Source organism: Stomoxys calcitrans, chromosome 4 (assembly GCF_963082655.1).
Source record: "Stomoxys calcitrans chromosome 4, idStoCalc2.1, whole genome shotgun sequence".
Lineage (NCBI taxonomy): Eukaryota > Metazoa > Arthropoda > Insecta > Diptera > Muscidae > Stomoxys > Stomoxys calcitrans.
Window position 1 is genome coordinate 169107356 of NC_081555.1, and position 17910 is coordinate 169125265.

General features: G+C 37.4%; 1 protein-coding gene across 1 annotated transcript; it reads left to right on the forward strand.

Moving 5' to 3' along the window:
• The first annotated feature begins 5323 nt into the window (after positions 1-5323).
• LOC106095039 (protein CWC15 homolog) lies at positions 5324-6234 on the forward strand. The gene is made up of 2 exons (XM_013262281.2): positions 5324-5515; positions 5585-6234. The coding sequence occupies exons 1-2, from the start codon at positions 5385-5387 to the stop codon at positions 6174-6176; spliced, it is 723 nt and encodes a 240-aa protein (XP_013117735.1). The 5' UTR covers positions 5324-5384; the 3' UTR covers positions 6177-6234.
• The last annotated feature ends 11676 nt before the right edge of the window (positions 6235-17910 follow it).

Below are 17910 nucleotides of genomic sequence, written 5' to 3' on the forward strand. Positions count from 1 at the left end.
AGTGCAGTAGTAAGGATGTAAGCGAATATTGATATAAAATGTTGGAAACAATTGAAATGAAATGTAGAAATAGAAATAAAATTCTGAGAAAAATTCCTAGAAATTTTTTCAACATTTAATTACTTGAGAAAATTCTGTCCAAATTTCATTTCTATAAGAAATTTTGTCAAAAAAAATTTTGTCAAAACTTCATCCATTGGAATTTTTTTCAAAATGTCATTTCTATAGGAAATTTTGTCAAAATTTAATTTCTATAGGAAATTTTGTCAAAATTTAATTTCTATAGGAAATTTTGTCAAAATTTCATTTCTATACGAAATTTTGTCAAAATTTCAATTCTATAGGAAATTTTGTCAAAATTTCATTTCTATAGGAAATTTTGTCAAAATTTCATTTCTATAGGAAATTTTGTCAAAATTTCATTTCTATAGGAAATTTTGTCAAAATTTCATTTCTATAGGAAATTTTGTCAAAATTTCATATCTATAGGAAATTTTGTCAAAATTTCATTTCTATAGGAAATTTTGTCAAAATTTTATTTCTATAGGAAATTTTATCAAAATTTCATATCAATAGGAAATTTTATCAAAATTTCATTTCTATAAAAAATTTTGTCAAAATTTCATATTTATAGGAAATTGTTTCAAAATTTCATTTCTATAGGAAATTTTGTCAAAATTTCATTTCTATAGGAAATTTTGTCAAAATTTCATTTCTATAGGATATTTTGTCAAAATTTCTATTCTATAGGAAATTTGGTCAAAATTTCATTTCTATAGGAAATTTTATCAAAATTTCATTTCTATAGGAAATTTTGTCAAAATTTCATTTCTATAAAAAATTTTGTCAAAATTTCATTTCTATAGGAAATTTTGTCAATATTTCATTTCTATAGGAAATTTTGTCAAAATTTCATTTCTATAGGAAATTTTGTCAAAATTTCATTTCATTCTATTAAACTTTTACAAATGTTTATCCGTAGTCGCAAGAAAATGTTATAGTTCTCGTTGATAGATAGTGTACTTCGCGAGAAAAAATTTTATTCAGCTGTTAACGGTACACTACCTGGTAGTTATGCCATGGTCATTACCACAACCACAAAAATCTACCCTCAACGAAACTACCTTGAGTGGCAAACGCCGTAAATTGAAATGTCAAAGCGATTTTAGAATTAAGCTTTGTTTTAAAACTTATATTCTTCAAATTTGTTTTATATTTGTATTTTCATCATTGTAAAATTATTTTGTTGCTTATGTGTGGAGTATCGGCTCAATAGAACATCTATTTATGATTTTAGAAAAAAAATTACGGCAGTGTTATGATATTTAGACTTACTGCAAAATAAAAACAACAAGTAAGAATGTGCTAAGTTCGGCTGGGCTGAATCTTATATACCCTCCACCATGAATCGCATCTGTCGAGTTCTTCTTTTTAGGCAAACAAAGAATAACGAATAAGGACGGAGGAGGAGGAGCTGTATTAAATTATAGTCCGATTTGGGGCTCAAAATGCAAAATCGGGAGATCGGTTTATATGGGAGCTGTATCAAGCTATAGATCGATTCAGACCATATTGCACACGTATGTTGGAGGCCATGTGAGGTTGCTTGTGGAAGACATATCAAAACACCTTATGCAAAATTTCTGCCAATTCGGTTGAGAATTGCGCCCTCCAGCGGCTCAAGAAGTCAAGATCCAAGATCGGTTTATATGGCAGCTATATCAGGTTATCAACCGATTTGGACCATACTTCGCACAAATATTAGAAGTAATACCAAAACACCACGTGCAAAATTACAGCCAAATCGGATAAGAATTGCGCCTTCTAAAAGCTGAAGAAGTCAAGACCCATGATCGATTTATATGGCAGCTATATCAGGTTATGAACCGATTTGAACCATACTTAGCACAGTTGTTGGAAGTGATATCAAAACACTACGTGCAAAATTTCCATCAAATCGGACAAAGATTGCACCCTCTTGAGGCTCAAGAAGTGAAGACCCAATATCGGTTTATATGGCAGATATATCAAAACATGGACCGATTTTGCCCATTTACAATCCTAACCGACCTACACCAATAAGAAGTGTTTGTGCAAAAATTCAAGCGGCTTGCTTTACTCCTTCAAAAGTTTGCGTGCTTTCAACAGACAGACGGACAAACGGACGCACATGGCTAGGTCGAATGTGTAAATATGGGGTCTTAGACGCATATTTCGAGGTGTTACAAACGGAATGACGAAATAAGTATACCCCCTATGGTGGAGGGTATAAACATCCGGCAGCAGAATAAATCGATGTTTATCACCATCATGTAGTCTACTCAGCTATTTTTCAGTGGAAACATAAATGTCGGCTGCAACCAAAAATTTCGCTGGAAGTGAATACCTAGCCCTTGATGCCTCCACACCGATAGAAACTATATTGAAAAGTCCACTAACCCAGGACGAAACGTGTCTCCTAGTGGTTAGTGTATTGTGATCTCCATCTTTCCTTATCCAAATACCTAATGCAAAATTTCAGCCGAATCAGATATGAATTGGTCCGCCTAGGAGCTCAAGAAGTCAAGATCCTAATTGGGTTTATATGGCAGCTATATCAGGTAATGAGCCGATTTCGATTATTCTTGACAAAGGTATTGGAAGTCACAACAAAATACCTCATGTCAAATGTAAGCCAAATCGGATAAAAATTGGGCACTCTAGAGGCTCAATATCGGAGATCGGATTATAAGCCAGCTATATCGAAACAGTTTTATTCCTTCGAATATTCCTTCCTAAGAGTGCTTTCGACAAACAGACTGACATGGCTTAATCGACTTAGAATGTCAAGACGATCAAGAGTATCAGAGCAATTCTAAAAGCTCGCTGGGAATAAACTTCCAAGGAATTAATTTCTCCCTTGAATTAAATCCTCCTTTTCTGAACGAACGGAGAGAGGAAATTTAGAATTTTCGAAAATAGCTGTTTTAGCTCAGCTGTGTTATTTTGGTCACAGACAGGAAATACGTTGATTCGCTTTTTATTTGAATTAAACATCTGGTTTTCATAAAACAGCTGTTCAACGCTGCAAATTTCTGCTGGGAAAAATCCTCCAGTAGAAATTTCCAAGCTCTCAGTTACCAAACTCTCAAAATGTCATGCACTCTCCCGCTCTCTTCTGCTGGCAAATAAAGTACGACTTCCAGTAACAATTTTTGCAAATTTGCACAAATTTTAAATTTATACTAGATAAACTATTGACACTTTTAAGAGGCACCAAGTAAGATTAGAATTAAAGAAAGAAAATTTGGAATTTCAAGAGAACTTTGTATAAACAATGAATATGATTTAACTTGTTTTCAATCAATTGTGGACATCTTTTTTTTACTTTTAAATTTAGTAATTGGTTTTACAAAGACAGCTGGTTGTACATACCCGATGAAGTCTTACATCGGCAAGGGCATCCACCTGAATGTACAGCACACTGCAACAACAACAACATACAAAAGTTTTATGCAACTTGAATTTTAACGCTCAAACAATAAAAAATAAATTAGCTCTGAAGCAGTCTGTACGTACCAAAATAAATTAGCTCTGAAGCAGCCTGTATACGAAATTCCTACAAAATGATAGTACTATTAGTCACCCTGTTATACAAAAATTATGTACTCTGAACACCTCCGAAACAACATTTTGTATTTTCATAAAGGGGAGGTATTAACAAGAGTTTTAAAATGCAAAATTGAAGCATTCTTATATTAAAACCACCCCTCTATCGTAAAGCCAATATGACTTATAGCAAAAGTTTCCACATTCCCGTTGACTTTCCCTTTAGTTTTATTTGAATTAAAGCTTGAAATGGTCTCTGTATCCTAGCGATCTTTCAACTAGTGTTACTCTGAAAGTTAAAATCCACATTTTATTGCACATACGAGTAACAAACTTTTATTCTCCATTTCTTCCTCTGTAAAACCTTCAAATAAACACAAAATTATCACTATTCTATGCCAAGATTCACTAATAGAAGGTTAGGCAACTTGTCAAGCGGATTTAAAAAGGTGGTCTCACGCGAACAGCTGTTAACAGCCGGCCAGGTTTGACGGCATTATAATGTCAGATTTTTGTTTGCATTCTCTTTGTGGTTATCTACTTTCTCGCACATTATCGGCTCAAGTACAAATACGCACACAAATTTCTTTGTGTGTGTTGGCAAAACGTCGATCAGCTTGATGGCAGATTGCACCATATGATTTGGGGTTGTTGTACAAATGAGACCACCTATAAGGAGAAAACGTAAACAAAGAATGAATGTAAAAAGAGAGCAAGTTAACATCCTCAATACCAAGTACTGTCAAAAACTAAAAAAAAATGTATGCCGGCTTATCGCTTGGCCTAAACTTATTGTGAATCCTGATTCTATCCGATGTTATGTATGCGGCATTATAAAAGACCATTTTTCAAAAATGTAGAATTTTCCAAATTTTGGTGTTGTCGTCACCATTAAACATAAAAACCGACTGCCTTCACCAAATCGAAGTATATCTATTTTAAATTCCATTTGAACTTAGCTAAATTCGGTGCAAAAATCTATATTTGTAAAATGTACCCTTATATGGGAGCTACTATAAAATATTGTTCGATTCATCAATGGAATATACCTTTACCGAGCCGAGAAAATATCGCTTGCCAAATTTAAGAAAGATTGGAACAAAAATGTTTGTTTCAAGGCAAAAATACCGAAAATTGCGGGTACGTTAGTATGCGACCTGCATCTAAAGTTAGATCCATATAGACCATATTCGCATTCTATAGGCTTAAGATGTTTAATATGGAGATCGATCTATATGGTAGTTATATCAAAATATGGGCTGTAATGAGTAAATTATAACAAATTGTCAAAATTTCAGCAAAATCGGATATTAAATACGCCTTTCAGGAGCTGACGATTTCAAATCTGGAGTTCAGTCTTTACGGGGGCAATGATAAGATATAGTCCTATACCAGGATGCACTTATAAGGTGAGGTCATGCGAACAGTTGTGCTATTGACTCTACCTTTTAATTGTACTATGGTCCTAAATATCCCATCCTCGAAAGAAGATAACAACAGAGAGAATGCAAACAAAAATCTGACATCTTAATACCGTCAAATCTGCTCGGCTGTTAACAGATGTTCGCGTGCGACCACCTTCTTAAATCCTCTTCTGCTTTCTTATTGACTATTCCACTTTAAAATCGATTATTCGACTTTTTAATCATTGAAAGTCGACTTCGGCTTTTTTTCACAAATAGTCGACTTTGGGATCCCTAATAAGAAGAACAAGCACTTAAACGTTTCTTATTTTTGCTTTATAGTTTATTTTGTGAATAATTGAAGAAGTTTATAAATTTTCCCTATAAAACAACATGACTACAGCTGCCAGACCAACATTTGATCCTGCCCGAGGTGGCAGTGGTAAAGGGGAAAAAGATTTAAGTGCTTTAAGTAAACAATACTCCAGCAGAGATTTGCCAGGCCATACAAAGCTCAAATACAGGTTAGTAACAAAAAAACAAAGCACAACATAACACCAATGCAATACTCATTAATCATCTTTCTTCACCAGAGAACCTGGCCAGGGTACCACCGAAGAATTGCGTAGCCGTGATTTCCGCAAAGACTTGGAAGAACGTGAACGTGAAGCTCGTCCCACCAAAAATCTCCCCTCCATAGTACGCAAAGCCATAGAAGCAAATAATTCCGCCAGCAGCACCCCAAGCAGCAGTAAACGAGCCAAACTTGATGCACCCGCCGCACCAGCAAATTTAGATGCTGATGATCCCGTGGACAATGATAGTTCCGATAGTGATTCTGAATCAGATGATGAAGATGACACCGCCACACTATTGGCCGAATTGAATAAAATTAAGCAGGAACGTCTGCAAGAGGCAGCACGTAAAGATCAGGAAAAGAAACAGGAAGAGGAACGCATTCGCATGGAAAATATTTTGTCGGGTAATCCTTTGATTAATTATGCGGCGGGTTCAGGTGCTACAGCCAGCAAAGCTGTTGCAGATCTTAAAGTTAAACGACGTTGGGATGATGATGTGGTCTTTAAGAATTGTGCTCGTACTGAACCCGAAAAGAAGACACATTTCATTAATGATTCTCTGCGTAGTGAATTTCATAAGAAGTTTATGGAGAAATATATCAAGTAAAGTGGGAGTAATTTCTTAAAACATAGGAAAAGTACAACAAACACGTTAATGATAGAAATTTTTTTTAAGATAATACCTAATGTTTAAATAAAAATATAACCATGATGAACACAATTCTTATTGTTTTCGTATATTGCTCTATAAGAGTACAAACGGCGGCAATCCCATGGCAGCCAGTTGTACGTACCGGATTGACCCGATGGATTCCTTCATCGGCAAGGGCCTCAGTGTATAACACACTGCTACAATAACAACAGAGGTTAGAAACACGAAGTCGGAGCATCGTAGAGATAAATAGGCAATTCTTCTCCCCTCACTTTAAACCGCCTCCATTACCAACAGGCGTGGAGATAATATCACACACGGATGACTTGCGTGGCCATAATATCATACACGGATCACTTCTCTCTCCTGACAAAAGGGGAATAAACGGAAACATTATCACCATTTCCTCAAGGGCTAAATGGGCAACCCTATATATATTTCCATACAGTATCTACTACGCAGTTTTCCGGGCTGATATTCCAAAGCAAACCTAATTAATAGGAGGTGCATACAAGAAGGGCCGGATTTTTTCAGGTTCAGTGGTGACGAGGAGTAGTTGAAGGCCGTTTGACTTATGTCACTTTCCCGCAATTGCGAAGAGAAGACTCAGGATTCTCTCTAGGCATTGACCCCTCGTTATACTGTTCTACTGTAGAAGCGTGAATTGGCTGAGAGTTCCACACCGTCGCATTGATGGTATCGATTCTAATACTGCTTTGGTTAAACTCAAAATCTTTGTGTTGTTGTTGCAGCAATATTTCCGTATGTGGAGGTAGCGATCTTCGTCAAGCTCCAGTCCATAGGACTTTGTTACAGTCCATAGGACCGATCGCCGCGGGAGCGTTGTAGTTGTAGCAGTTTATTGAGTTCTATCTTTCGTCTGCTTGATTCTGTTGAGTGTTAAGACCCAGGTACTCTGCGACTAAGATGGGGTGCGTCCATAGAGATCTGGGTCTCGACTCAGACCGGGCAGTTAAACAGGTGACGTGTATCGTGCGGTCCCTGGTTACAATCGGTACATACATCTTGCACGTCGGTATCAATCCTAGCTCTGTAGGAATTGAGGCGGCTGCATCTGCCGGAACGAATTGAGCCAGAACTACTCTGGTTTGCCGAGGGAGGTAGATTTGTTCAGGTGTAATGGTAGACGGTCGTTCTCCCGGTAGCCATTTACCGCATCCGCTACCGTGTCTGCATGAATGTTGTCTAGGCCTGCTTGATATGCTGCTTGATCTAGAGTTCTCTCTTGTAGCGCTGAACCTCACTCTCTACATCATTTAGATCTACCTTAAGGCTTCTGGGCGGTGGATATCTATCCACAAGATGATGACTTGGATGGTCGCTGCGATAACAGCACAAAAGGTGTTGCTTAGACAGCATGTAGTTATGTCTTCGTGGTCCACATAAGAACTGAGCAGATACCCCGTCGCAGTTCGGAGGGCGGCATTCTGACAGATCTGAATATTATTCCACTGCGTGTCACAAAATTGATGAGACCACACTGGAGCTGCATAACTTACCATAGACCGGTCAATTGCTTTGTACGTGGTCAACAAGGTTTCTTTGTCTGCACCCCAAGTGCTGCCAGCAAGTGACTTGAGGACCTTGTTTCTACTTTTGACTTTAGAGCTGTCAAATGTGACGCCAAGTATTTTGGGATACTTGATGAACGGAATCATTTCTCTATCAACCATCACAATCAGCTCAGTATTCACCTCACGCGTATCTGTAGTGGACAATGTGGCTGAAGATTTGGTGGCCGCGGCAGCGTCATGTCCATTAGTTGTTTACAGGCGCCAATAACTCGCCTTGCTATGTGGAGTATCATAGGCACTCAATATCAGGCAAGAGCCGGCGCCGTTCGACTTCTTACTGAGACTCTTCACTCGATATGGTTGATTGTCCGAGAGTGCAACTGCAGCTACTCCGTATACAAAGGTTCCCACTATCAGCTAAGCATCTCGTTATGACTTTGAAAACCCCACACAAATAGGATCTCAAAGTTCCAAACCGTGTGGTGCCCACATCCATCCCTTGCCGGTTAAATTCATGCATACCTCATTATGCCGAATATTTCTTCTTTCTTGCAATCGAGTATAGTTTTCAACTGGTCACCTTCACCTATTTTGCAAAGCGAATTAAAATTAAGCTTAAACATTTATCTTTACCTACACGCTTATAATCGCGAACTAACTGTCGGTGGCGTCTGCTAACTAATTCACTTGGTAGCGTTACGTCACGTCAAACTAACTAACTCGTCAAATAAAACCAGCTGATTCATTGCGCTGTGACATTTGCCGTCAGTGTCACTTTTTGCGTTTGTTTTTTTTTATCAACGCAATTTGTTTGGTAATTTAATTGATTTTGTTTTTTTTTAATATTTTAAATAATTAAGCAAATATATGTGCAGAAAAATATTACATTTAAAAAATATTATGAAAATCACATCAAAATATTGAAATAATATGCAGAAAAATGGCCACCACAAGTTTTCAAACGAATCTGGATACAAACCCACAATCTCCCTCACACTCCTCGCTCACTGATGTGGAGCTTTGTGTCTGGTCGATGTCGAAACAAAAATAAAACTAGTTGATACGAGAACTTTGAACAGTGTATTTCGCGTTTCCCAAAAGATTTTTATATTTTTCAAATTTTTCTTCCGAAATACAGAAAAAAGAGGCCACATTCCCAAGAAAGAAAAAAAAGGGAAAATTTTGCGTTTTAAGAATCAAGTTTATAGCTTGAGGCCTTAGAAGAAAATTTAGGCCTTAATTTTTGTTTCGCATCGAATTACGTGGTATCAGTGAGTGAGTGAGTGAAAACTTTTTTTTTTTTTTGTGCACCAATCAGCCCTCGAAAGAGGCAATTAAAGTGCATCAATTCATTGAATAGTGAACAACACAATCACACTAAACAAACTCGCATCACGACAAAAAGAAGTTGATAATTGTGAAATTAAGTTAACGCCTTTAAAATTTTATTGCGTGGATTTTTAAACGTCAATCATTGTCAGTTGTCCCGGAAAAAGTGGAGAAGTGGAAGAGAACGCGAACCTCCACCAAGCGAATGGATCATTCAAAGAAGGGAGGAGGCGCTGCAACGCCAACACTTGATAAGCCGTCTATTTTGGAAGGTAATTGAACTCTTGTTTGAACATTTGAGTTAAATTTGTGATTGTTTAATGCTTTTGGTACCTACCGTTCAGTAAGACAGGCAGGCGGCCTAGATGATGAAAGCAAAAGTTATCAGGCTGCCCAAAATTCCAGTTTTGGTTGTGAAATGACAAAAAAAAATTCACACCATATATGCATAATTTGTCATTGTCCATGACTAAGTCAAGTTTCTTCAAAAAAAAAAACATATTTTCTTTGTTTGCCTATGAAATGGCCATCATCAATCTGCTTTTTTTGTTCTTTGGGCCCTTGCGGTTTTTGTCTCTTGATTTTTTTTTATAATTGCGCTGTTCTTTCTACGCATATCTAAATATTTGTTTTCTTTTCCGAAATATTTATGTATGTATAGGTATTTCTAAAAAAACATACATAATTTGGGATATTATGATAGGTCAGGTATGGAAAAGGTGTACAAATTCTGGCAATGGTTTTGAGTTAACAAAACAGTGTTAAAGGTTTTAGTCTATATTTTAAAGTTTAGTGGCGAATACAAATGAAAGCAAATGTCTGTCAAAATCATTCCAAATGCCGATTAAAGTTGAATCTCAATGATAGGTTGAGTTCTACTTTAGTCCTTATTGGAAGAGCCCTTCGCAGAGCATAATGAGCACTTTTACGAGGCTAAAATACTCAAAAACTTTGGCAACATTAGTTGTTGTTGTCGTAGTAGCAGTGTGTGGTACACTGAGGCGGCAGCCCTTGCCGACGAAGGAATTCATCGGGTCAATCCGGTACATACAACCGGCTGCCATGGGATTGGGCAACATTAGTGAGGAATAAGCACAACTGACAAATATTCCTGATCTACTCGTCGGGATATATATCAGCGTTGCAGGCCAAACTGTTTACCTATTGTTGTTGTAGGGTTCGATTCCCGCCAGAAGCCTTCGTATCACAATGGACTTAAAATTGTCAAAGTGAGTCTATAAAGGACTGCCACTCTTACCCAACCTACATATTTGCATGCGGAGAGCAGCGATCAGCTTCAAAATCCTGTAAATAAGCATGCTCGATCCATAGTATCGAACGCCACGTTAACGAATTGACCATTGGTTATTTAAAGGTACCAATAACTCGCCTTGTCTCAGTATTTAGGCAATAATCGGTGAATTGCAGTTATCCCGTCTATCTAAGGAGTATTCAACAACCCGCAACGTGTGAAGCTCCCAGTAGCTCTCTGTTGAGCTTCACATGGCCTTGAACAACACACGGAGCGGAGCTTAAATTTCCAATCTGTGTGGCGCTCATGGATATCCCGTGACGGGCTAGGAAGCCTCAATGGAAATCATATATCAGACGCGGAATGGTGAGTAGCCCATTGTTGAAGACAATTTGTCATGATGAGGCGAAAAAGAGCATTCTACGGAAGCAAGGAGGCTTTCAGAAGCACAGATATTCAGAGCTAAAGATACAGCCAAAGCCAAAAGAGGGCAAGGATAAGAGCTTTGATGGATAGAGATGGCTTTCTACAGGGTAAATACCCAACGCTTGGGTATTTATTGGGTAAATACCTGGGTGTTAATAATTTTGCAGATATATTAGACATAAAAATATCTTGTAAACAATTTTTGATGATTTCTTATTCTTTGTATATAAACCTGATCGTCTGATCTCATAAAATCGGATTTTAGTTATATATAGCCGCTACAATTGGTAATTTTTCATTCGACGAAATTTGGCACAGTGAGTTCTGGTAGACCCCTACCCATTTCTGTGAAGTGTGGTTCAGATCGGACTATATTTGGATATATTGGGTTGCCCAAAAAGTAATTGCGGATTTTTCATATAGCCGGCGTTGACAAATTTTTTCACAGCTTGTGACTCTGTAATTGCATTCTTTCTTCTGTCAGTTATCAGCTGTTACATTTAGCTTGCTTTAGAAAAAAAGTGTAAAAAAGTATATTTGATTAAAGTTCATTCTAAATTTTATTAAAAATGCATTTACTTTCTTTTAAAAAATCCGCAATTACTTTTTGGGCAACCCAATACATATGTACATATTGTGTGTATGTATACCAACAATTCATGACTTATCTTGTGAGAGTGTTGAGGATTTTTTTCCCCCTACTTCCTTCCCAACTAAGAAATTATCACAATATCAGAAGTGTTTATGGTTTCCGTCATTAGCGCTATGCTGCATATATTTTCTGCAAATAAATACTCCAGAGAAATAAGAGGATCAAGCGTGTAATAAACTGTTCCCAAATGGAATACAACTATTTTTCTCCTTTTGCAAGGACTGCATGAATTGAACCTTGAATGCCTTGTTTGTAGATTACAACTACAGCGAGATATGTTGTTATTTTTCCACAGCTACTATGATAAATAAAGGCAGGATGGGTGGGTGGTCGGTTGCATGGTTGTTGGTTTGTGGTTATTGCCGTTACAGTCCTTTACGGTCGTCTCTCTAATGGTTTTTCATAGTCAACGTATGATATTCACGACAATGTGACGCCACAACACCAACGAGAATGAAAAGCATTAAAATGCGTCTATAAAAAGCATTGAACACGCACAACTATTTCTCAACCTACTCTTCTCTATGGAATGAGCGCAACAGGTTGGTAAATGTACGTATGCGCTATTCATAAATCCATACAAATAGGGATGACCATATGAGATTTGTTTTTTTTTGTTTATCGCTTGATAGGTTGGTATTAGAGATGTGCGCGTGAGTGATATTTTCACACGCATGCTCACGAGAAAAAAATGGTACTCACGCACGTTCATGCACGACTTTTTTATTGTGTTGCCCAAACAGTAATTGCGGATTTTTAAAAGAAAGTAAATGCATTTTTAATAAAACTTAGAATGAACTTTAATCAAATATACTTTTTTACACTTTTTTCTAAAGCAATCTAAAAGTAACAGCTGATAACTGACAGAAGAAAGAATGCAATTACAGAGTCACAAGCTGTGAAAAAATTTGTCAACGCCGACTATATGAAAAATCCGCAATTACTTTTTGGGCAACCCAATATGTCGACTCACGTTCACACACTCTCACGAGACAAAAATTGTACTCACGCACGACTCACTAGGTAAATTATGACTCACGAAACAATCACGACTCACGAAACAATCACGACTCACGAAACAATCACGACTCACGACGCACATGAGTCACGGTTTTTCCATGGGTCTCAAATCAAACAGCATTTGGACGTACGTATATTAATGTATAACCTGTACCAGCCCTAATAACCACTTATTTGTTTTTTTCCCTTCTTTGCTTCTGTAGACAGATTCGTACGTTAAAATACCGTATGATCAGTGTTAGGTTAGGTTAGGTAAGAGTGTCAGTGCCTTACAGACTCACTTAGACAATTTTAAGTCCATTGTGATACCACAGTAGCGACAGACCAGGGCTTCTGGCGGGAATCGATCCCTCGACCCCGGCACTGGTAGTCCAAGCACTCTACCAACTCGGCTACCGGGGGCCCTATGATCAGTGTTGCCATACAAGAAAATTATTTCCTACCAAAATTTAAGAAAAATCCGACCAAATGTTCTACAGGCCAAAAATGCGTTATCTATTTTCGATTCACCACCAAAGAGTTGGCCATTTTGCCATTCCATTTGCAACACATCAAATTGTACATTTTCAACCCTACAAAGTATACATGACAGAGGTCGAGGTATTCATAGACGATGTAGACATATCCCTCCGTCTGTTTGCTGAAATCACTCTATAGCCTAAAGTTAAAAGATGGCCTATATTTTGATAAAGTTCCTTTTATACCGATCTCCCGATAAGAAATCTTGAGTTCATGAAATTCGTATTTATGTCCTGATTTTAATAAGTAACCGTGCCGAGTTTGGATAAAGCAATCTCCCGATTTAAGGTTTTGAGCCTAGAGATGAGCTTTTGCTACCCATTTTCGCCGTTGCAGTGAGTATGGGTCAGATTTGACCATATTGCAGCTGCCACGTAACTCTGTTCTCCGATTGAAGGCGTTGAACGCAAAACTGATGCATTTCTCACCCCGAATTTTGAAATTTTGGAAGAGATTCGTACCAGTTACAGCCAACGTTTTGTTTCTGAAATTGGAAGCAGCTATACAGTATTTGACACCTCGACATCCATGGCTTTATTCTGGACTCTTAACACAAAAAGGACAAGGAGTGAAATAATTTTGAGTTATTCTCGGTGATTTTTTTGGAAAAACCTACCAAAAATTAACGTGAACTTGCAAACCTACCAAGAGAATAAAAACCTACCGATTTTGGTAGGAACCTACCAACTACGGCAGCACTGCGTATGATTTGAGAGCATGTGAAAATTTAGTATTTCGTTTTTTTTTTTCGTGAGTCGTGATAAGTGACGTGAGCATGATTTCACGCACTCACGCTCACGAACAAAGAATTTTATTTCAAACACGGTCACGCACGATCACGTGATTAGATTTGGTGTCATACACGAATCACGTGACTCACGTGTTTAACACGTAACACCACAACTCACGTGCACACCTCTAGTTGCTATCCTTTGTCGAGAGTTTGATTGGAATTTTTGTTATTGGTTAAGACCAATACTGGTCAATTGGGGCTTTGTTTTAGGCAAATGACGAAGCTTTCAATTAGTAAATCCTTAGTTTTCCTCCATAATTTTTGTTTAATTTAAATACCAAACCTTACCAAAAATGGCATCCCTATCATCCTATCATAAAAACTCTTTTTGTAGACACATTTTAAACAGGAAAATATTATTAGCATTGTTTTTCTTCCATCTCGCATTGTGCCGATGATGATGATGATGATGATGTCTATAAAAATCAATAATGCGAACGGCAAGTACTTTTCAAGTCATAAAATTTAAACAATTGGACAAAAGAGGAAGCGCCTTAAAAACACCTGTTGTCAAAGGCAAAGTTGGAGCTATAAACGCAACGTAGACGTAGAAACATCTGTTGTGAAAGGTTTACAAACTTTTCATCCGACTTGCAGTTAAAAAAGGTCCGAACCGGACCATATCTTGATATCGCTCTAATGGCAGAGAAAATCTTTTCTTTTATCCTTTTTTTGCCTAAGAACAGATGCCGGGAAAAGAACTCGACAAATGCGATCCATGGTGGAGGATATATAAAATTCGGCCTGGCCGAACTTAGCACGCTTTTACTTGTTTTTTTTATCTTTTGTGCAGTTTGCTTCGAAAGTGGCAATAGAATTAGCCAACAACAGCAAATAAGTAAAGAAAGCGATTAAAAAATTTTAAACAATCAAGTCACTCAGACAAAGATAGAAGCGACAATGACACATTTAGAGATAATACTGATCCAACGGCTGCAGGAATTTGTTTATTTTGGCCAAACTTAAAACTTCAATATGCCATTTCTATTTGGATTTGGATTTAAGTTTGACGCAGCAAATAATCAGGCTATGAACTGTAGACCCGACAGACGCAAGATTAGAGAGCAACACTACGGTACTGATGTTAGCATTAGCACGCTAGAAACGTGCTCACATACCGAAGCCGTGTTGTCTGTGATCAAAGCCATGTGTTGTTTGGGGCTAAAACACTTTTCAAAAAATATAAAAGGGACCACATTCTTTTCAAATCTATTCAATTTGGAGTTCTAAGTATTAATAAAACCAAGATATTGGCCATTTTTGGCAAAATTTGGCAAAATTTGGTCAAATTTGTGATCAAAGTGTATAGATACCTCAAAAATATGTCTGTAAATGCTAGTGTATTTTGTCAGCTCATACATATCCCACAAGCTTCACAATCAAAAATATGTCTGTAAATGCTAGTGTATTTTGTCAGCTCATACATATCCCACAAGCTTCACAATCCTTTTTATAAACCTTGAAGAATACACATTTGCTACTGCTCGACTGGGCACAAACAAAGGTTCGTTGCATACACCACCATAGGATGGGGTTATACCAATCTACTCATTCCGAAGTATTCGTCTAAAATTCCATAAAGTATATATATTCATGATCGTCTCGACGTTCTGAGCCGATCTAGCCATGCCCGTCTGTCGAAATCACGATAGAGGTCGAACGCGTAGAGTTAGCCGCTTGAAATTTTGCACCGATAATTTGTGTTGATATAGGTCGTTGATGATTGCAACTGGGCTATATCGGTTCAGATTTAGATATAGCTTTCATATAAACCGATCTCCAGAATTGATTTGCGACCTTTTTGGATATTTTGCTTTTTGATTTATTAGATCCTAGGCATTAAGTGCTTCCTTCACTATAAGTGGGTATCCAGCACCCCTCTTAGTTTTTGCACAGTGGGCCATTCTGTTAATTCTAACTTTAAATGCCAATTATCTTAAATATTGTGGACTATTTGGATATTTTGCTTTTTGATTTAGATCCTAGGCATCAAGAGCTTCCTTCAAAATAAGGGGGTACCCAGCACCCCTATTAGTTTTTGCTCAATGGGCCATTCTGTTAATTCTAACTTTAACTTTGAATGCCAATTATCTCAAATATTGTGGACTTTTTTGTATCAAGAACTTCCTTCACTATAAGGGGGTACCTAGCGCCACTCTTAGTTTTTCCACTTTTCGCTTTGGACTTTTTGGTGTTGTAGGTTTGTCCCTTATGCATTTTTTACTTTGTTAGATAATTTTTTACAAAATTCGCAGTGTTTGTGGTCCTTTTAGTGCTCTTGTTGTCGTTTCTTCGGAATTTTTTCATTATATTAGGTTGCCCAAAAAGTAATTGCAGATTTTTCATATAGTCGTTGATTAAAGTTCATTCTAAGTTTTATTAAAAATGCATTAACTTTCTTTTAAAAAAATCCGCAATTACTTTTTGGGCAACCCAATATTTCTTGATTTTATTTTTAGATCTTTTCCGTTAAATTGTTAGCATGGTTCTGCTAAGCTCGTAACAGGGTGCTGCTAATTGAATGGGTTTGTGTCTCTGCTAGTTAAAGTTAACTTTATCTTCACGCACATACTCACAATAACCGTAACTGATTAGAAGACACATATACACACAGCTACCGTTTCAAGTAATGAGAGCTGAAATTAATTTGGGTACTTTACAATGGTTTGGATAAAGAAAAATAAATGAAAGTAAGTCTGTCACTTTAGAACAGACGGAGACAGGCAGCAAGTACGTCACTGATAAAAGCAATTCTGATCCAAATATAAAAAAGCAAGTACAAAAAACAACGGAGTATATCTATGCCGCTCAACAAAACTTAATGTCTCATTCCTCTTTGGCTTCATATGGCACTCATCTGAGTGGTGTTCATTTGCAAACAACGATGTCCGTCGACCAATTTGAAAATCAAATCCACCGAACGATTGCTTAAACGTTCGCGCATCTCTCACTCTATTGTATTTGTGCGTGTGTTTTAGCTTACTTTTTTATGTGGTATGCGATACAGACAATTGCTTTAGCAAAAGTGGCTATTGAGTGCCAAATTTTGGGTCTCATGCAGTTCTCTGGTATAAAGCAACATTGACAAGACCTACATTTCTCACGGGCTGTCGAATTTAGGTGCCGCCGATCTGATGCCTCTTCAGAGTGACGCTTCCGGTTTTAAATAGTTCAGCAGGTATACCATCGGCCCCTCCAGCCTTGTTGTTCTTAAGGTGGGCTACTGCTAAGTTCACTTGACTTTAACAAGAGGTTTAACATAAAAATTAATTTTTAAACGGATTTCGTTGTAATGTTCTTCATCAATATATGATGTCCTCGTTTAATATGGTCAACGGGCGGAGTTTGTTTTTTTTCCTCCTAAAGTTGATCTTTACTTCTGTAAACTATCCACTGCTGAGTTCGATTGGTACAATACTACCAAAATTATTTGTAGAAAAAAACCTACGAGTATGTCGACGCGTTGACCCAACTACCTTTTGTAAATAAACAACAACTTTTTTGTCCTCTAAAGCCTAATAAATCAAAGTTAATGCCTTACTTTTTGGCGATAAGATAAAATTATTGTTTAATCCTTCAATTAGAAGTAAATAGTGCGAATTCAATAAACGAATATGTCTGAAAGGTTATCATTTTATTGAAAACGTTAAAAAAAAGAAATTTGTCGTAGTAGTGGCAGGGAACTATAGTTTTGTGCTGGAATTGCTACAATCTCGAAGTAAACATTACTAGTTCCTCATATGTATACTTCCAATGTTTTTGAGTGCGAATTAATCATGGTGTTGGCCGCTTTTGTAGTGGATGGACCCCCTTACTTTTCTTTACATTAATTGGCTATGCCAGAACATTTGTTCCACTAGCCGAACGTAGAATAGCGTTCCAAGTGCCTCGATCTTCTGCGGTCATTCTAAACCCCCCAAGTTTCGAGGTGTCTTCCACCACTTGATCTTTCCATCGGGCTTTTGGTCTTCCCGGTTTGCGTGTACCACCGTGCTTGCTTTCAAAATACTTCTTTGCTTCTTCATCCATTCTGACAACATGACCTAGCCAACGCGGCCGTTGTATTTTGATGCGTGTAACTATGCTATTGTCGCCTAGGGCCCATAAAAGGCGCATTTATTGTCCGATGTCGCCGAAATTTGAGACAGCGACTTGTGTTAGGC